Source organism: Manis pentadactyla, chromosome 4 (genome assembly GCF_030020395.1).
Source record: "Manis pentadactyla isolate mManPen7 chromosome 4, mManPen7.hap1, whole genome shotgun sequence".
Classification (NCBI taxonomy): domain Eukaryota; kingdom Metazoa; phylum Chordata; class Mammalia; order Pholidota; family Manidae; genus Manis; species Manis pentadactyla.
This window is the reverse complement of record NC_080022.1, coordinates 135,797,521-135,816,069: the sequence shown is the minus strand read 5'-3', so window position 1 is coordinate 135,816,069 and position 18,549 is coordinate 135,797,521. Positions and strand designations below refer to the sequence as shown.

At 51.2% G+C, this 18,549-nt stretch overlaps 3 protein-coding genes, 1 long non-coding RNA gene and 3 other non-coding genes across 15 annotated transcripts; 6 read left to right on the top strand and 1 right to left on the bottom strand.

Annotated features, from left to right (window-relative positions):
- Nucleotides 1-15: 15 nt before the first annotated feature.
- On the top strand, nucleotides 16-3,745 carry TNFSF13 (TNF superfamily member 13). 8 transcript variants are annotated; one of them, XM_036896033.2, is made up of 8 exons: nucleotides 16-213; nucleotides 1,090-1,319; nucleotides 1,676-1,754; nucleotides 1,908-1,955; nucleotides 2,100-2,218; nucleotides 2,425-2,563; nucleotides 2,812-2,905; nucleotides 3,455-3,745. In XM_036896033.2, the coding sequence occupies exons 2-8, from the start codon at nucleotides 1,113-1,115 to the stop codon at nucleotides 3,567-3,569; spliced, it is 801 nt and encodes a 266-aa protein (XP_036751928.1). In that variant the 5' UTR covers nucleotides 16-213; nucleotides 1,090-1,112; the 3' UTR covers nucleotides 3,570-3,745. The 8 variants fall into 8 exon arrangements, with proteins under 8 accessions (XP_036751928.1, XP_036751935.1, XP_036751927.1 ...); XM_036896032.2 differs by lacking the exon at nucleotides 16-213 and having other exon boundaries at nucleotides 259-1,319; nucleotides 3,503-3,745; XM_036896031.2 differs by lacking the exon at nucleotides 16-213 and having other exon boundaries at nucleotides 259-1,319.
- LOC118917813 (uncharacterized) lies at nucleotides 3,465-4,014 on the bottom strand. Its single transcript, XR_005026899.2, has 2 exons — nucleotides 3,827-4,014; nucleotides 3,465-3,705 (listed from the first exon to the last, which is right to left on the bottom strand). It is a non-coding gene; the product is annotated as an uncharacterized LOC118917813 (long non-coding RNA).
- Nucleotides 4,015-4,124: 110 nt separating this feature from the next.
- SENP3 (SUMO specific peptidase 3) lies at nucleotides 4,125-11,486 on the top strand. 2 transcript variants are annotated; one of them, XM_036895909.2, is made up of 11 exons: nucleotides 4,125-4,362; nucleotides 5,187-5,912; nucleotides 6,697-6,936; nucleotides 7,029-7,140; nucleotides 7,522-7,669; nucleotides 7,799-7,846; nucleotides 8,256-8,333; nucleotides 10,053-10,190; nucleotides 10,365-10,448; nucleotides 10,562-10,612; nucleotides 11,032-11,485. In XM_036895909.2, exons 2-11 carry the CDS (start codon nucleotides 5,198-5,200, stop codon nucleotides 11,140-11,142), a joined length of 1,725 nt encoding a protein of 574 aa, XP_036751804.2. In that variant the 5' UTR covers nucleotides 4,125-4,362; nucleotides 5,187-5,197; the 3' UTR covers nucleotides 11,143-11,485. The 2 variants fall into 2 exon arrangements, with proteins under 2 accessions (XP_036751804.2, XP_057356923.1); XM_057500940.1 differs by lacking the exon at nucleotides 4,125-4,362 and adding an exon at nucleotides 4,369-4,626 and having other exon boundaries at nucleotides 11,032-11,486.
- An 893-nt stretch (nucleotides 11,487-12,379) lies between these two features.
- Nucleotides 12,380-18,428, top strand: EIF4A1 (eukaryotic translation initiation factor 4A1). The gene is made up of 11 exons (XM_036895910.2): nucleotides 12,380-12,481; nucleotides 13,881-13,929; nucleotides 14,305-14,437; nucleotides 14,898-15,037; nucleotides 15,920-16,088; nucleotides 16,432-16,541; nucleotides 16,769-16,912; nucleotides 16,998-17,135; nucleotides 17,248-17,337; nucleotides 17,588-17,667; nucleotides 17,769-18,428. The coding sequence occupies exons 1-11, from the start codon at nucleotides 12,459-12,461 to the stop codon at nucleotides 17,911-17,913; spliced, it is 1,221 nt and encodes a 406-aa protein (XP_036751805.1). The 5' UTR covers nucleotides 12,380-12,458; the 3' UTR covers nucleotides 17,914-18,428.
- On the top strand, nucleotides 14,469-14,603 carry LOC118917916 (small nucleolar RNA SNORA48). The gene has a single exon (XR_005026930.1). It is a non-coding gene; the product is annotated as a small nucleolar RNA SNORA48 (small nucleolar RNA).
- On the top strand, nucleotides 16,208-16,343 carry LOC118917919 (small nucleolar RNA SNORD10). Its single transcript, XR_005026933.2, has one exon. It is a non-coding gene; the product is annotated as a small nucleolar RNA SNORD10 (small nucleolar RNA).
- On the top strand, nucleotides 17,379-17,519 carry LOC118917914 (small nucleolar RNA SNORA67). Its single transcript, XR_005026928.1, has one exon. It is a non-coding gene; the product is annotated as a small nucleolar RNA SNORA67 (small nucleolar RNA).
- Nucleotides 18,429-18,549: the final 121 nt, after the last annotated feature.

Below are 18,549 nucleotides of genomic sequence, written 5' to 3'. Positions count from 1 at the left end.
CACAGGCTTAGAAGTGGGGACCCATATGGCTCTAACCCCTGAGGCATGAATAGAGAATGGAAAGGCAAACTGCCAGGAAAAAAAATCAATCCTCTGCCCAAGGTCCAGCAGAAGCAGCCTCATTTACCTAGGAGGCGGGCTTCCTCCTGCGGGGAATCCCTGGCTGGGAAGAGCAGGGGCCCTTCCTCTTGGCAGCCTCAGGACATTCAGCAGGTGCTGGCACAAGCCTTGGCTGGGATGTGGGGTGGGAGCAGGCCTGGAGGGGGCTCAGGCTCAGAAAGCAGGATGCTGGAGCCCAGGAACATGGTAGCCTGGGCCCCTGGGTCCAGGGGCAGAATCATACAGTGGTAGGGTGCTTGGGGCTTCTCTTTCTGTCTTTGTCCAGAGCCTTATGTAAGAGTGTTTCTCGGGAAACAGGAAGTCCAGCTTGCCAAGTTCAGCATAAGGAGCAGTGCCGGCCTTATTCCAACACACCCGGCCTGGCCTTAACCCCAGAGCTCAGCCAGTTTCTTGCTTCCCCCACCATGGTTCTCCTTCCCACTGAGCCCCTCCCCTCCTTTCCCACCTTCAGTCACTCCTAGCAAACCTGCCCAGAGATCTCTCCTGTGCCTCATTGAGAGGGTCTTACACCCTCACCTCTTGACCCTCAACACTGCCTGGTTGTCCCTTCATCCCTGCTCCTGGCACCATGCCCACAGCCAGCTAACCTTCCCTCCCCCACTTCTGGGGCCGCCCAAGGGTTCCTGTGCTCTGGCCGCTCCTCCTGGGTGTCACTGGCAGCCCTGTCCTTCCTAGAGAGACTGACAACAAATTCTCCTGAGGCTGGAGTTGGGGGGGAGGGTCTCAAGACAACACTGGCCCCACAGCAGGGTGCCAGGAGCACCAACAGTGCCCCTAGCTTGCTTTCCTCCTCCCTCCTTTTTATTCTGAAGTTCCTTTTTATTTCTCCCTTGCGTAACGCCCGTCTTCCCTTCTGCAGCACTGCCTGCACCCCCACCCTCCCTGCCACCTCCTTGCCACCCCATTCCTGAGGCCACAGCTGTTGGCAGGGTTCCTGGCTCATGCCAGCCTCGTCTTCTTCCTTGCTAGCTCCCAAAGGGCCCCCGGGAGACATGGGGGGCCCAGTTCGAGAACCGGCACTCTCAGTTGCCCTCTGGTTGAGTTGGGGGGCAGCTCTGGGGGCTGTGGCTTGTGCCATGGCTCTGCTGACCCAACAAACAGAGCTGCAAACTCTAAGGAGAGAGGTGACCTGGCTGCAGAGAACTGGAGGGCCCTCTGAGAAGGGGGAAGAGTATCCATGGCTGCACCTCCGGGAGCAGGTGAGTGAGGGGAAAAGGGTACCTGCAAGAGAAGAATGGTGGCAGGGCCTCGTCTGGGCCTCTTGGTCCCAGGCTCCTGGTCTGCAAAATTTCGAGTCAGGGCAAGAGAGGGTCCCAGGTTTGGAGGTCAAGGGAGCAGCCATTCCAGGAAAGGGAATTGTTAAAGATTAGTGCTTCTTGTACCTAACAGATCCTGGAGGACAGCCAGCGCCAAGACTCAGGTCGCTGGGGAGTGGTGCATGAAAGATGCAAGGCATTCCAGGGTGGAGGAGTGGACAGGGGAAGCAGGACTGGGGACAAAGGCTGTCTGGGACCCTTGCATCTTAGCCTAACCCTGCCCCTCTTTCCATAAGCAGAGCCCTGATGCCCTGGAAGCCTGGGAGAATGGGGAGAGACCCCGGAGAAGGAGAGCATTGCTCACCCATAAACAGAGGAGTGAGGCCTCGGGATTCGGCAGCAGGGGTGGGAGGTGATCACATAGCCAGGGATTCGGAGACTGTTAGCTGGAGCCAGGATGAGGGTGGAGGGCTAACAACAGGGTTACTGGGATAGATGGGCACTGCTGAGACTTCCTCCTTCTCTCCTCAGAGAGGCACTCAGTTCTGCACCTTGTTCCCATTAACATCACTTCCAAAGGTGAGCACTATTTTAAATAATGGCTTTTTGAGGAGGGCAAGATCTGGGAACTTTGGGGCTGGCACCTGGGCCCAAGAGAATCTCAGAGGTGAGAAGTACCTGAGAGGGCATGGAAATCCTGACTGGCACACTCCTCACCTCCAGAGGACTCTGATGTGACAGAGGTGATGTGGCAACCAGCTCTTAGGCGCGGGAGAGGCCTGGAGGCCCAAGGATATGTTGTTCGAGTCTGGGATGCTGGAGTTTATCTGCTGTACAGCCAGGTAACCCCAAATATAGAGACTCACATGGGGGCTTGGAGGCCTGTTCTCCAAGAGCCTGGATGCCCCAGTACTGAGGGTTTCCTACCCCTCTGCTCATACAACTTAGAAGACCCTTCTTCATTTCTTAGCTCCCTTAGCAGGACTCTGAAGGCCTCCCAGAAGCCATGTCACCCTGTTTTCCTCAGCCTCTCCTCCCTTCCCTCCAGGTCCTGTTTAATGATGTGACTTTCACCATGGGTCAAGTGGTGTCTCGGGAGGGCCAGGGAAGACAAGAGACTCTATTCCGATGTATACGAAGTATGCCTTCCAACCCAGACTGGGCCTACAATAGCTGCTACAGTGCAGGTGAGAGCCTTGGCAGCACTGGAGGGTGGATGTGAGAAGACCAGGACATCTGTAATTTGGGGGATTACGGGGAAGCTATGACAGGGGATTGCAAGCTGGAAGCCTGGGTGTAGGGGATGCGTGAAGGACAGAATACTTAGGTCCTTCCAGGAAGCAGAAAAAAGGTTGAGTTGGAGAGGGGAGGGTGAAACATCAGAGAATCTACATGGTTGTGCTTAACTGAGTATTCATTTTCTCCCTTTTTTCAGGTGTCTTCCACTTACACCAAGGGGATATTCTGAGTGTCATAATCCCCCGGGCAAGGGCAAAACTTAGCCTCTCTCCACATGGAACCTTCCTGGGGTTTGTGAAACTGTGATTGTGCTATAAAAGGTGGTTCTGAGCTTGGAAGAACAGGGTGGGTACGTACTGGAGACAGCCAAGAGCTGGCTAGGCAAAGGACAGGGAGTGGGGCAGGAACAGAGGCCTCTTCTAAGTTTTGACTGGAACCCTCAGTTTGACAGCTCACGATTCTCCGTTCCTCCCTTTTTCCTTTCCACCCTAAACCCCTAGACTTTGATTTCATGATATTAAAGAGGTAGAATACCTTGCTTTTATCCCCAATCCCGCCCCGAATTCTTGATGGGGAGGGAACCGAAGAGAATGCCAGGCATAGTCTAGACCTACTTTGGGTCCCACTGGAATGCTTCCAGAACAGCACCACCATCTAGCGGCAGTTTGAGAGAATCATCCTGCCTGTGGGCAGAAGTCAACAAAGTCTACCCCCACTTAAGAAACCCCGTGTGCCCTACATCACGTCTCTCTCCAAAGACCCTCTCTCCAAAGACCCTCTACCCCTTCAACCCACAAGAAGCCTCATCTCACTTTCCTCTCTCCATTTGTTGGCCCCAGTTTCCGTCACTGTCTCCAGAAGTGTATTTATTATGCGCCCATCTGCAGGGAGTGCCCGACGACAACCATCCCTTTTGCAGCCACATTAAATTTCCTCGGATCTCAACGCCTTTAATGCTCTCCAGTCTCCTGGCAAGGCAAGGCCTGCCAAGCCCCTCTGAGCTGGGACGGGTCGCCGGGGAGCCTTGGATGAATCGTTCACCGATGTTGGTCTTGCCTCATTCCTCTGAGCTCTTCTTTCTGCTCGAGCCCTGCTTAAATTAAATAAAATAGAATAAATGATACCTCAGATTCATTTCCCCCACTGCCTTGCCTCAGGTGCGTTCCTGTACCGGGATCTCCCCCGCCCCGGGGGTCTCTGGTGCGCCTCACCGGGCTCTGACTTCGGGGCCTGGGTGCTCAGGCCCGCCAGCTCAGAGAAGGGCTGCGCGGCGGGCGTGAAGTGGCTTGGGATACGCAGGCGCAAAAGGCTGCGTGGCTCGTGTCCGCGGATATGCGCAAGCGCAGCCCTGCGCGAGGCTCGGGGGCGGAGCAGACCCGTGGAGTCTACATTCTTGAGTAGGCGAAACTAGGCGCGTGGTGGCCGCGCCGGCGCTGTTCGCCGGGTGTGACGCACTAATTCTGCGCCGCCATCGCCGGTGGGCCTGGGGCTCGCGGGAGGGAAAGTAGGAGGAGGAGGAGGGGTAGGTGGTGGAGGTGAAGGCTGAAGCAGAGCAAGAGGCGGCCGCGGCGGGGTGGCTCGGCGGCGCTGCGCGAGGCCCAGAAGCGTTGGAATTCTAAACTGAGACGACTGCGCCCAAAGACAGCAGGAGTGGCGGGACCGCCGCCGTCGCCAGAAAGATGAGCCGGGAGGCCTGAGGCCTGAGACGCCCGCCCTCAGGCCCGTCCGCCCGGCTTCCCCGCTCCCGGTGAAGACGCCCCCTCCCCTCCCCCCAGCCCGGCCGCGGCCTCTCCCATTCCTGGACTTAACTGGGGCCCAAGGAAGCCCTCGAAGGGGCTTTTTAAGGCCCTTGCGCGCCGAGCCTTGCGAGCCTGTAGGACCATACCGGTTCTGGGACGCGTTCTGGTCCCCGGGGACTGAGCAGGAGACGGGGCTGGGCCAGCCTGACTAGCGCGGCTCAGTTCTGACCCTGCGCCTTGATTCGGCTGCCTAAGCACCGATTCAGTTCTATGTAAGTGTTCCTTAAAATCTTACCTTTTTCATTAGACTCTACTACCCGAACCATAGCCCTGGCATCCCCATACCCTCGTGAGACGAGCTGAGCATGCCCACACTCATCCCTTTCATTCCAGGTGGTAGAGAACTCTGTCCCCACTCTAGGCCACGGTTTCCTGTGGAAGTTGTGTTCTCCTCAGGTATCTCAGCATTTCGGGATTCACCTGCTGAGCCATTTTATTTCCTTTATTAGGCTCTCAATTAGAACCACCCCTGTTGGTATTAAAATAGAGAAGAAGAACCTGCAAATTCTGTTTAACCTGGGGATCTGACAAGATCCCCCAGGACTGTTGCTTAGCTGGTCTCTCTTACCTGGTCGTGAGAGAAAGGATGTGGCAGATTCTAAAGGGCCCCTTGTGGAGTGTGTTGACTGGGAAGATCGGAAGTTAGGAGTTTGCGTTTTTTCCTTTTTCTTTAATTTATTTGTACCAGATTCCAGAGGAGGCATTCTGTGGAAGACAAGCAAGGTCTGGGATACAGGATGTTTGGATTCTGACACTAACGTTTGTTTTACAGGCTACTGGAAGATGAAAGAGACTATACAAGGAACTGGGTCTTGGGGGCCTGAGCCTCCTGGACCTGGAGTAGCCCCAGCTTACTCAAGCCCCAGGCAGGAGCGTCTTCGTTGGCCCCCACCCCCCAAGCCCCGACTCAAATCAGGTGGAGGGTTTGGGCCAGATCCTGGGTCAGGGACCACAGTGCCAGCCAGACGCCTTCCTGTCCCTCGGCCCTCTTTTGATGCCTCAGCTAGTGAAGAGGAGGAAGAAGAAGAGGAGGATGAAGATGAAGATGAGGAAGAGGAAGTGGCAGCTTGGAGGCTGCCCCCCAGATGGGGTCAGCTGGGAGCCTCCCAGCGACCTCACCCTCCCCGCCCTACTCATCGAAAAACCTGCTCACAGCGCCGCCGCAGAGCTATGAGAGCCTTCCAGATGCTGCTTTACTCAAAAAGCACCTCGCTGACATTCCACTGGAAGCTTTGGGGGCGCCACCGAGGCCGGCGGCGGAGCCTCACACACCCCAAGAACCATCTTTCACCCCAGGAAGTGGGTGCGACATCACAGGTCCCATCCCCCTGCTGTCGTTTTGACTCCACCCGGGGGCCACCTCCACCCCGGCTGGGTCTGTTAGGTGCTCTCATGGCTGAGGATGGGGTGAGAGGATCTCCACCAATGCCTTCTGGGCCCCCTATGGAGGAAGATGGATTAAGGTGGACTCCAAAATCTCCTCTGGACCCTGACTCTGGTAAGGTGGGAATGGGGTGGAGCAAGGGGTGGGAAGGAGCCTCTCGATGTAGTGAGAACTGAACCTAAGGAAGGTAGGATGCAGAGTGAGGGGATCCAGAATAGCTATGAAATATCTTAAGTCCCATTTTGAACAGGAGCTAAGGCTGGAGAGAGAGTCAAAAGCTGGGATATAGAATCCTTAAGGTAGGTGCTGTGCATAAATGAGAAAGGAAGACATGGTTTCGAAAAGTCTGACAGTCTTGTCCACTTGAAATCTGTGTTCAGTAGGCCTCAACATTAAGGGGCCCTGTGTGTACATCTCCAGAGGGTGTACACTGTTCTCATAGTGGTGGGCTAGGATCTGAGAAATGGAGTACATCACCAGTAAGGTGTGTGACACATTCTCACTCAGAATATTCCTCTTTTGGAGAACCCCAACTAAATTTCAGGCTTTCTCTGTCTTTACATAGTTATTCACGTATTTTTCAAGCCTTTACTACATGCTGGATAGTATGCTCAGTGCTGGGCATATAGTGGTGACAATGAAGTTTACCTCTCTCTGAATCTTAGTCTTTTCTTGCTTTCCTCTTTGTCTATGAGTAGTGACTTTTTCTATTGCTTTATAATCTCTTGGACATTCTCTTCTCATGCTTTAGGGTTTCCATTCCTTAGAGTTTATATTGGTAGATTCTGTTTCAGTTTTTTCTTCTTTGGCATTGAAATTTGTGTGCATCATTTAATCTTCCCATTTTCTTTTGATCTGAGCCAATTTTTCATCCCCATTCTTTCTTCCCTGCCCTCAGGCCTTCTCTCCAGCACTCTGCCCAATGGCTTTGGGGGACCACCTGGGCCAGAAGGGGAGCGAAGTCTGGCACCCCCTGATGCCAGCATCCTCATCAGCAATGTGTGCAGCATCGGGGACCATGTGGCCCAGGAACTTTTTCAGGGCTCAGAATTGGGCACTGCAGACGAGGCAGAGCGGCCTGGGGAGAAAGCTGGCCAGCATAGCCCCCTGAGGGAGGAGCATGTGACCTGTGTGCAGAGTAAGAAATCCTAGAAGACTTAGTCTCTTTCCGCTGACTCCTAGTTCAGAGTCTGGAGACCTCACTCTACACCTCTTTCTTCCTCCACTCAGGTATCTTAGATGAATTCCTTCAAACATACGGCAGCCTCATCCCCCTCAGCACGGATGAGGTAGTAGAGAAATTGGAGGACATTTTTCAGCAGGAGTTCTCTACGCCTTCCAGGTGAGGCATGATGAAAGAAAGGCCCTTCAGAAGAGAGCTGGGACCTGGAGGATGGGGAGAGAATGCTGCTACCTTTTCTCCAATAGGGATGTACTTGGGGAGGAGGAGGAAGCTAAAAGTGAAGGGGAGGACTCTGTAGGCGAGGGGCCAAGCCCTTGTAAGCCAACTGGGAGGGTCTCTACCTGGGACCCTGAAATACTGTATATTCCTGAGTATTCATGTACCTGTTTCTGGGAAGTGGGCCTTTAGCAGGTCCTCAGAAGGACACATGGCCAAAAAAAAAGAAGGGTTAGTTTAGATTCTTATTCCAGGCAGTAGAAAGTACTTCTGTGTGCCTCAGCCCCCTCATCTCTTGTGTGACTCCACCCTTGGCCTACTCAGGAAGGGCCTGGTGCTGCAGCTGATCCAGTCATATCAGCGGATGCCAGGCAATGCCATGGTGAGGGGCTTCCGCGTGGCCTATAAGCGGCATGTGCTGACCATGGACGACTTGGGGACCTTGTATGGACAGAATTGGCTGAATGACCAGGTGAGGAGGAGTGGCCCAACAGGCCCAAGAGGGAATTCTGGGAGCAGGGTGTCTGGGGCCCTCTGCATGGGGGAGCCCTGTACCCATGCTGCACCCTCCATGGAAAGTTGTCTCCCATCTTCTCCCCAGGTGATGAACATGTATGGAGACCTGGTCATGGACACGGTCCCTGAAAAGGTAGGCCTGACCTTCAGTCCCCAGAAGAACTTCAGCAGTCCTACACAGCTTTTTCAGTTGCTTTCATCTCTTCCATCTTATATAAACAGGATCTTTGTGTCTGGGGAGAGGTGGTAGCAGGTATTCTAGAAGGTTAAATTCAAATCTATAATCTTGGTCCTGAACTTAATGAATTCTGTTCTTTCCCTCTAGTCTTAAGTGTTTTCCCCGTATGGTTAACCCCACAAATTGGGATGGGAAGCTATAAGGTTAAAATCAATTTGTTTTTTGTTCTCAGTGAATTGGAGTGGAGGTTGTTGAAACCGGTCTTTAGAGCTATAATGAGATGGAGTGGACTGGGGAGAGGACACTTAGCAGGATGGCCTAAGGTCTTGTACTTCCATCCAGCTCTTTTGTCTCATTGGCACAGGTGCATTTCTTCAACAGTTTCTTCTATGATAAACTCCGTACCAAGGGTTATGATGGAGTGAAAAGGTGGACCAAAAACGTGAGTAATGAATTCACATCTACTTGGGTAACACCTTGCCTGTAAAGAATTAGAGTTCTGTTTTCTATGAGCTCTTTCCCCAATCCTGCTTATTCAGTCTTCCAAATATTTATTAAATGTTTCCTGTGTGTCAGGTACTGTTCTGGGCACTAAGGATTCAGTATCAAATAAAGATGACTTCTTCTATGGGGTGGTAATAAATAAGTCCAACTTCAGCTAATGATAAGTGCTGTGAACAAATTAAAGAGTAATATAGTAGCCTGGGAAGTGGGTACTTTAGATTGGGTAGTCTGGGGAGGCTGAGACTTGAATGATGAGGAGCCAGCCCTGTGCGGATCTGGGGGAAGAGTGTAGCAGACAAAGGGAACAAGTTCATGGGACACAGCATGAAAGAACGTTTGAGGAACAGAGGGCCCATGTGGAGGGTGTCCTATGTGTTTGAAGCAGTGAGCAAAGGGAGAATGATAGAAAATATGGTCAGAGAGTAGATCATGTAAGTAAGGCCTGGAGGGTAGGCTAAGGAGGGTAGATCTTACTCAATGACTGAGAAGTCATTGAAGAGTTTTGTGTTTTTTTGTTTGTTTTCATCGAAGAGTTTTAAGTAGGCTGGGAAATGCCTCATTTTAAACTCCTGTTTCAGTGATAAGATTGAAAGAGGAGCAGAGTAGAAGCACGCAAGACTAGGTAGGAGAATAGCACTGAAGTCTGGGTGAGAACCTTGGACCAGAGTGGTAAAGGCAGAAGTAGAAGTAGCTTTATCCAGGATAAGTTTGGTGTATGGAGCGAGTAGGACTGTCAGGTTGGACACAGAAAATGAAGAAAAGATTAGACCAAGGATGATGCCTAAGTTTTTAGCCCAAGTTACTGGAGAAAGTGGGGGTGGGATGGAGTAGGTTTGGTGAGGGAAAAATAATTTTTTTTTCCCTCCACTGAGTTTCCCTACCCTCCAATTCAAAGGCCAGAATATTTACATAGTGAGGTAGGACCACTGGCTCCAGCGTTTTGTAATTTCTGTCCCTAGGTTCAAGAGCTTACACCCTCAGAGACCTGACAGGTTTGTTTCCAGTAGAAGTGAAAGAACTTTGCCTCCTATATACCTGTGTTTAAATCCTACCTCTGCTATTTCTTACTTCTGTGACCTGGGACAGATTACTCTTCCAAGCCAGTTTCCTCATTTTTAGGCTGAACAGGAGAACTTACTCATAGGATTGTTGTGTTAAGTGATTGAGCATTTACAAGTGCCATGTATTGTTCTTAGTGTATTATGGATATTAACTAGTTTAATACTATGAACAAGTAGATGAGGTTCTGTTATTTTCACTATCTCATAGATAAGGGAACTGAGGCATATAGAATTACTGAATAGCTTGCCCGTGGTCATCAGCTAGCAAATGGCAGAGTCAGATTTGAAATCTGGCAGTCTTGCTCCAGAATCCTAAGTCTGGGTTCTTAGCTACTAAGCACTTGTACCTTTAATGTGTGAAAAGTACCTGGTCCATCCTGGGCTCTCGAGTGTATATTCTACACCACCACCTCTGTCCTACCTTCATTACCCTAAGAATCTAGACATCCAGTTGCTGAGCATTGCCTCACAGTCCAGGGCTGGGTCCTCTGTTCTCCTGCTTGGTTCCTGGCCTGCCCCTCCATTCCTCTTCAGAATCCTCAAGGCAGTAGGCAGGTCTGTGCTGTCTTCTCTGACCTCCGGCACTGCCTCCTTAGGTGGACATCTTCAATAAGGAGCTCCTGTTAATCCCCATCCACCTGGAAGTGCATTGGTCCCTCATTTCTGTGGATGTGAGGCGACGCACCATCACCTATTTTGATTCGCAGCGTACCCTGAACCGCCGCTGCCCTAAGGTTTGAGAGGGAAGGGGAAGGATGGGCAGAATGTGGGAGGAGACCCATGGGCAAGACATTCCAGGCAGAAGGGCAGCTTTGGGGTCTCTGAGGAGCAGTATGGGCTTGGTGCCTGTGACTCATTTTGTGAAATGTAGGGCATCACTTTCTCCTTCATTTTCTTCATCTACACAGCATATTGCTAAGTATCTACAGGCAGAAGCAGTGAAGAAAGACCGGCTGGATTTCCACCAGGGCTGGAAAGGTTACTTCAAAATGGTAAGTCTCTAGAGGGAGAGGTGTGCAGGGTGGTTCTGGGGATAGAAGTAAGAGGCAGAAGTGAAGCTGCACTCCCAGGAGTCTCCAGGGCCTACCTTCTTTTTATTCTCTAGAATGTGGCCAGGCAGAATAATGACAGTGACTGCGGTGCCTTTGTGTTACAGGTAAGCAGATTGTCAGTTGGGTTAAAGGGTTAAGGAGGGCTCTTCTGCCTCCCTCATTTGGCTCACAGCCAGTTGTGGAGCCAGGAGTAACCATGTGTTAGAATGCAGAAACCCTGATTTCACTGGTCTCCTGACATTCCCATTCCACACCGGGTCTCTGGTTCTGACATAGTTGTCTGCCAAACTGTTTTCTCTGTCTTAACACTAGGTATTTCATACACCAAGTAAGAACACTGGCTTTAATGTCAGACTTTTTTTTGACCCCCCAGGCTGTGGGACCTTAGCTCCCTTTTTTTGTGATATGGGGATGTTCTCTGAAAGATCCAGTGAGATGTCTCATAGGAAATGTGTAGCACAGGTCCTGACTTAATGGGGATGCCTAGTAGGTGGTTCTCATGGCCTGCTTTGTTAACACCCAGTACTGCAAGCACCTGGCCCTGTCTCAGCCGTTCAGCTTCACCCAGCAGGACATGCCCAAACTTCGTCGGCAGATCTACAAGGAGCTGTGTCACTGCAAACTCACTGTGTGAGCCTTGTATCCTAGGCCTCAAGTCCATTCTTAATGGGCATGGGGACACAGAGACCTTCCTTCCCAAGAAACTCCCAGTTTCTTTTCTCTGTTGCCTCACCCCACCCAGTTCCCTTTGGTTTTTCATATTTAAATGTTTTGATTTCTGTATTTTTTTTCTTTTGAGAAAATACCTGTTGACTTCTAATGTTCAGGGGGTGGCCATGGAAAAGCCGCCTTTTACCCTCTGACTGCAGGGGAGTATGGCCTTATGGCCTGGGTGGGGGCAGTTAGCTCCCTTCCATGTGCAGGTTGGGGGGTGGGAGGAAAATCTGTGCTGGGGTGGTGGGCGGGCAAAGGGATTACTGCCTGCCAAATCTTCAAACTTTTTTTTATATATATATATATAAATGCCACGGTCCTGTTCTGGTCAATAAAGGATCCTTTGGAGATACATAGTCGTGGTCTTCCTTAAGGGACCTAAAATTAGTGGATATGCTCTATCTCAGGCTCTGCTCCAGCCAGTACTGTTACTTTTTATGGATGGGTCTTGAGACCTCAGGGGCCAACTTTTCATCCCTGGCTCAGATGGTGCCAACACCTCTTCATTACCCAAAAGAACTCCCTATCCTGAAGAGGCAGGGCTGTAAGGAGAGAAAGTAGGCAAGCCTCAAAAAGAGTGCTAAATTTGGGGTACAGGACACCTAAGAGCCGGCCAGCATTCCCGACAGCAACCGCAAGTGCTCTTAAGCCCAGATGCCGGTTGATCCATCATTCCTCCTCCCTCTGGCCAGGGCAGCCCTCCAGTCAGATTCCACCATCCCTGGTATACTTGGAACCTGACGGGGCAGTGTCCGATCGCCGCTGTAGTAGAGAGAAAATAAAATAGGGGTCTAATGGAGAGCTGGAGCTGAGGTAAGGGTAGGTGGTCATCCCGGGAGCCCGGAAGTCCCAGGAGGCTGAAACCTCGCCCCCCTCGCGTGATAGGGCCTACGAGGCCACGTGACTCAAGGCAAGCTCGCCTCCGCACGTGTAGGGGCGCTGGGCCCCAAGATGGCTGCCAGGCCTCGAGGCCTGACTCCCTTATGTCACTTCCGTACCGGCGAGAAAGGCGGGCCCCTTAGCCAATGAGGCGGAGGGGCGGGTCTTGACCTCCATAGACGTTAGAGTTACCCAATGGAGACCACGTGCCAGAGCGATTACGGGATGACGTCACGCTGAGTCGCTGAACGACGGTGGGCGGAGCCGAGGTGGCCAAGCCAATGTGATGGCTGGGGCGGGGTCGAGCGCTTTATAAGTTGTCGATGGGCGGGCACTCCACCCTAGTTTCTAAGGATCATGTCTGCGAGTCAGGATTCTCGGTAAGAAACGCTTTTTCAAAAGGTGGTGGCTACATACTCAGCTGCTCTCTTCCGAGGGCCCTGTCGGGGGAAACTGAAGTCCCCCGCTCTAGGCACTCCAGGGTTGTGGGGAAACCAAACCGGGAGGGTCCGTCCTAGGGGAGTGAGGGGGCAGATCACGGCCGACGCTACCACTCGGGCCTAGGCAGAGAGCAAGGACAACCCGGCTTTCGTGGCCTAGTATGTGAGGCTCGTTGGACCTCGACTCGACACAGTGCGGTGCGCGAAGCCCCGGCGCTGCGTGGCGAGACGAGGTCGCGACCTAGCGTGGGAAAGAAAGGCAGAGGCGGTCGCAACTGTGCGTGGCCCAGAGCCGGCAGGTCCGGTTGTCTCACTGCCGGAGGGAGGGCTAGCGCGCGCTCGGGATTCCGGAGGATTCTGGTGGTACCACTCGCCAAAGGCAGAGGTCCCTGAGTCCTCGGATCCAGTCTCGTCGTCGCGTTGAGATATGGGTCGGGGGAGAAGAAACCGGCCGTTTAGTGTGCTGGTTTTCTTGACGGCCAGGACTGAGTCTAATCCCGAGGAGCGGCCGCGTGAGGCACCAGGAGCCCACCCGGCGCCGGGCGGGCGGGTCCATTTTGCCGCACAAGCCGGGCAATTGGCAAACTGCGGATGGGCAGGTCCACTTTCCTTCGGGGGTGAGCGGCCTGAGGTATGGGAGGGCGACGCCATTTCGCGACGGGGGCGGGCGGGATGTGGATTGTTCCATGGGGGGGAGATGCCGCCGGGTGGTCGAGGGAGCGAGCACATGGCGGCCCGAGGTATTACCCTCCCCCAATCCGCTTCGCTTCTGAGTGTTGTGCAATCTCCCCCTTCGCTAGCTCGGCTGGGGCTCATTGTGCGCGAGGCCACCGCCCGCGGCCTCCCACATCCGGGCACCGCGAGGGGGGAGATGGGCTAGAGGGAGTGGGGGAGGGCGCGGGCTGAATGACGTGGGGGGAAGGGGCTGTCCTATTCTCGGATCTGGCAGGCGAAGGGCGGAACTTCCGGTGTGCTGGGGCCTCGATGGGAGGTCCACGCTTTTGGGCTTGGAGCGGCCAGGCCCGAAATATGGGCCTAGCGGCAAGCACCATCTCTAACTTCCTTAAGCGCGGCGCGGTCCTGCCAGCCTCCGGGTTTTAGATAATGGTTACTCCGTCATGTCGGGGGCGACGACTGTCGGACCTGAACCGCTCCCGGAATGGGGCAAAGGCCTGACCCAGTTGTAAAGTAACTACGTTGCCTTCTGGGAACTGGCGGGGGTTGGGTCAGGGAGTGAACACTGATGAAATAAGTGCAAGGCTGGTTACTGGTAGGAAGAGCCCGGTTGTCAGGATTTCTAGCGTGCCTCAGTTGGCATGCTCATACTTTAAACCAACAGATCCAGAGACAATGGCCCCGATGGAATGGAACCCGAAGGCGTCATCGAGGTGAGATTGCACCCCTACAATCACTGTTATGGGAGAAGCGGTGCCACTACCAGTGTACCCTTAGCGTTCTGACGCAGACAAGAACCCAGACTTCATATTTAATACGTGTTAAAAATACTGTATATCCCTGAGAGTATGTATAAGATGTCATTCCATTTGAGCCCTGTTCTCCCTTCTACAGTTTCCTGCCTCACAGTTAACAAGTGGCCTAGCTCCATAAGTCATTTCCCAGACCATGTAGAGCTTGCTGGCTTCCCTGGAGGGGAGAGGTGGTGAGCTCTGAAGCTCTGGTGTGGGCACAAGGTCCTCTTGCTCCACTGTTAGAGCATGTCTGTCCACCTTTTCTACTACTTCGAATTTATTTGCATCCTACAGAGTAACTGGAATGAGATTGTGGACAGCTTTGATGACATGAACCTCTCAGAGTCCCTCCTCCGTGGCATCTATGCCTATGGTTTTGAGAAGCCCTCTGCCATACAGCAGCGAGCCATTCTTCCTTGTATCAAGGGTAAGACTTCTACCCAGAGCAAGTTCTGTAATGTCCCTGACCTGGGTAGAGTGGCACCTGGTTGGTGGTGCTTGTCTTGTATCAGCCAGGGATAAAGCAACTCCTTGTTCATCCCAGCTTGGCTGTTGGTCTGTGCCTGTGCCTGGTTCATGCCCTGGACACATGGATTGCTGTTTTAATTAAGATGTAGTAGTATTTTAGTCTCCTACACTTGCTATTTGCAGCTGTATTTCTGTTCCATCTTTGTATAGTAGTAAATGAGTTAATGACCTGACCTGGCTTCCCAGGTGTTCCCCTTTGGGTAGTATGTTGTGATGAGGTAAAGTCTGAAGCACTTCATGGGTGGCATATAGTTCTGTTGGTTGCTTACTAACCTTGTTAAGCAGGGCCCTAAGTGTCCCATGATACCAAGGTGTATGCTCTCTAGCATACTGAATTTTTCTCTTGATTGTCTGTTAAGGTTATGATGTGATTGCTCAAGCCCAATCTGGGACTGGAAAAACAGCCACTTTTGCCATATCGATTCTGCAACAGATTGAATTGGATCTAAAGGCTACCCAGGCCTTGGTCCTGGCACCCACTAGAGAATTGGCTCAGCAGGTAAGAGTGTACCTGCTTTCTCCTTTCCTGAAGGATTTATTTAGAAATGATTAGCACATAATCTAAAAAAGTGATAAGCTCACTATCACCACCTTAGAAGTACTGGGGTGAGTGGAGTAGGAGAATGCAGGTGATCTAAAGAAACCAATTGATCGCTTCTACATCTCTCAAGACTTGTTAGGTTAATTATAAGCCTTTTCCCAACCCAAACACAATAAGTAAGCATCACTTCCTCCACCCATTTCCTGAGTCAAATGGGAAGGCTGATGGGTGGAGCCTAGCTGGTTGTGCAGGTTTGGAGGCTCTTTATGAACAAACCCCCTGGCAGTGGGCGAGGAGACACCGGATGGCTGGTGTTGGTCTTGATATATCAGTCAGAGATAAAGTAAAGACACAATCCTTGTTCATCTTAGCTTGATGCCTAGGTTGGTGGCCAGAGCTTTTTCAAGCCTGGAGCATATAAAATCCTAATGATCCAACCTTCCAAGTTCAGAACGTAACAGCTAGCATTGGTTTTGTGGCAGGAGTGCAATAAGACATGGGTATATGTAATTCCATTCATAAAACTGGTTGTTGTGAAATTAAATAAATGGGTCACAGTAGACTTCTGGAAAGTTGTAGAAGTAAGCCATATTATTTCAGTGGGCAGTTACTGTGAAACAATGTATATACTTAGGAGTCAGGCCGAATTCAGATCTTGAGACTGTCATTAGCTGACAGTGTGATCTTAATTGAATGGCTTAATTTGGATTTTTCCCACCTTAAAAATGAGTTAATAGTATTTATCAGAATTGTTGGAAAGAGTAGAAACATGAGTACTTAAGATGGGGCCTGATAAAGTTGCAGTTAATGTTTGAGCACTTGTCTGTCTTCTGGGTTCAGATACAGAAGGTAGTCATGGCATTAGGAGACTACATGGGTGCCTCCTGCCACGCTTGCATTGGGGGTACCAACGTGCGTGCTGAGGTACAGAAGCTGCAGATGGAAGCTCCCCATATCATCGTGGGTACCCCAGGTCGTGTGTTTGATATGCTTAACCGGAGATACCTGTGTGAGTACTTTGATTTTTCTAGTCCTATAGCATTTCTCTTTTCTGTATGCTTTTCCCAGTCTTTCAACTCTGTCCCAGTCTCACTCCTAATAATGCTAGTTTTATCTTCTGAAAGAGTTGCTCTGTGATGAACCCATGCGTGTCATCTGAGCCTGGCTTCCCTGTGGTTTCAGCTCAGGTAGTGTTCTACTTCCCAGGGCTGTTTGGCCTGGCAGGGGGTTCTGGGCAAAGGATCAGTCCCTCTCTTCTGAGAGCAGAACACCTGTCCCTTTTCATTTTCTTTATTGGGGAAGTATATTTCATATTTCCCTAATTGCTGTTTTTATTTTTTCTTTGCTTGTAGCTCCCAAGTACATCAAGATGTTCGTACTGGATGAAGCTGATGAAATGTTAAGCCGTGGATTCAAGGACCAGATCTACGACATATTCCAAAAGCTCAACAGTAATACCCAGGTGAGAAACACGTTGACAGAGACTTGCTTGTATAGATTACAGATGATTCCTTTATAGATTGCGGTGTGGTTGGGATAATAGGAGTAATAGGAGGTGCCAGAGGAACCATGAAGAATTCTGGAGTCTCAAGCCTTTTTATGCACTGACTTCAGTTTCCCTTGGTATTGGGGAAGGTGGCAGGCATCATGGAGTATCCTCAATGAGAATGTTCTTTTTTTCACCATTAGGTGGTTTTGCTGTCAGCTACAATGCCTTCCGATGTGCTTGAAGTGACCAAAAAGTTCATGAGGGACCCCATTCGGATTCTTGTCAAGAAGGAAGAGTTGACCTTGGAGGGTATCCGCCAGTTCTACATCAATGTGGAACGAGAGGTGGGGCCCAGTGCAGGAGGCGGGCCTGCTGGCAAGTTGTTGGGTATAGCCCCTGACTGATTGTCCCTCCCACCCCCACCCCCAGGAGTGGAAGCTGGACACACTGTGTGACTTGTATGAAACCCTGACCATCACTCAGGCAGTCATCTTCATCAACACTCGAAGGAAGGTTGATTGGCTCACTGAGAAGATGCACGCCCGAGACTTCACTGTTTCTGCCATGGTGTGTTTTCTCACCTTTGAAACCAACATGTTATGTCAGTGCCCCACTTAAACAGCCAGTTCTCTGAGAAGTAATGTTCCAACCTGTTACACTCTCCTGTTTGCTGTTCTAGCATGGTGATATGGACCAAAAGGAACGAGATGTAATCATGAGGGAGTTCCGCTCAGGCTCTAGCCGAGTGTTGATTACCACCGACCTGCTGGTAAGCAAAGGGGAATGAAGACTGGGTAGGAAAACGGGAGAACCCAAGGTGATTCCCTCTCCAAGGGGCGGGCTAGTGCCTTCTTCAGGAAAGTAGCAACTTGGAATAAAATCTGGCATGCCACAGATTTTGTGGGAGAAGGGGATGTTTGTTTCCTTTGCTTCTCTTGGCTGCCTACATGTATACTTGATTCCTTTTTGGATAGATTGTTCTCACTGACATGCTGAAGTTGTCATCTTTCTTGACATAGGCCAGAGGCATTGATGTGCAGCAGGTTTCTTTAGTCATCAATTATGACCTTCCCACCAACAGGGAAAACTATATCCACAGGTAAGTGCACATTTGGAATATTCATCCAACCATCCCTCGGCTGAAGCCTCTGATTTCCTCACTTACCTTATCCTCACTTAGCCTAAGATGTTGTTTTGTAGAATCGGTCGTGGTGGTCGATTTGGCCGTAAGGGTGTGGCTATTAACATGGTGACAGAAGAAGATAAGAGAACTCTTCGAGACATTGAGACCTTCTACAACACCTCCATTGAGGAGATGCCCCTCAATGTTGCTGACCTCATCTAAGAGGGGTGGTCCTGCTACCTAGCCCCAGCCAGGATTCAATCCTTGTGGGGGGGGCTGAGGAGGAACAGCAGGAGGGGGGAGGGAAGGGAGCCAAGGGATGGACATCTTGTCATTTTTTTTTTTCTTTGAATAAATGTCACTTTTTGAGGCAAAAAGAAGGAACCGTGAACATTTTAGACACCCTTTTCTTTGGGGTAGGCTGTTGCCCCTGGCGCCGTCTCTTCTCCCCAAAACACTAATCCGTTTCCCTAACCTAGTCAACCTCCAAGTCCCAGAGGCTCTCCCCACCCCAGCTGGAATCCTCTGAAAATGATTCTCAAGAGGCTGTCACTCAACCTCATTTGCTGGACCAAATCTGGAGGGAGAACCCCTCAGTTACGTGGCCCAGGGGATTGTTCCCAGGTGGGGGGAGCAGGGGAGAAAAAATGGTAGCCATTTTTACATTGTTTTGTATAGTATTTATTGATTCAGGAAACAAAACACAAAATTCTGAATAAAATGACTTGGAAACTGCCTGTTTGGGCTTATCATTTCTTCTCTTCCACCACTATTTGGTACTTCTCGCCTTCCCTGCTTCAGCTAGTGTTTACTTTTTGTGCTGAGTTTTTGCTAACCACTAGTTGGCCAGGGATGGTC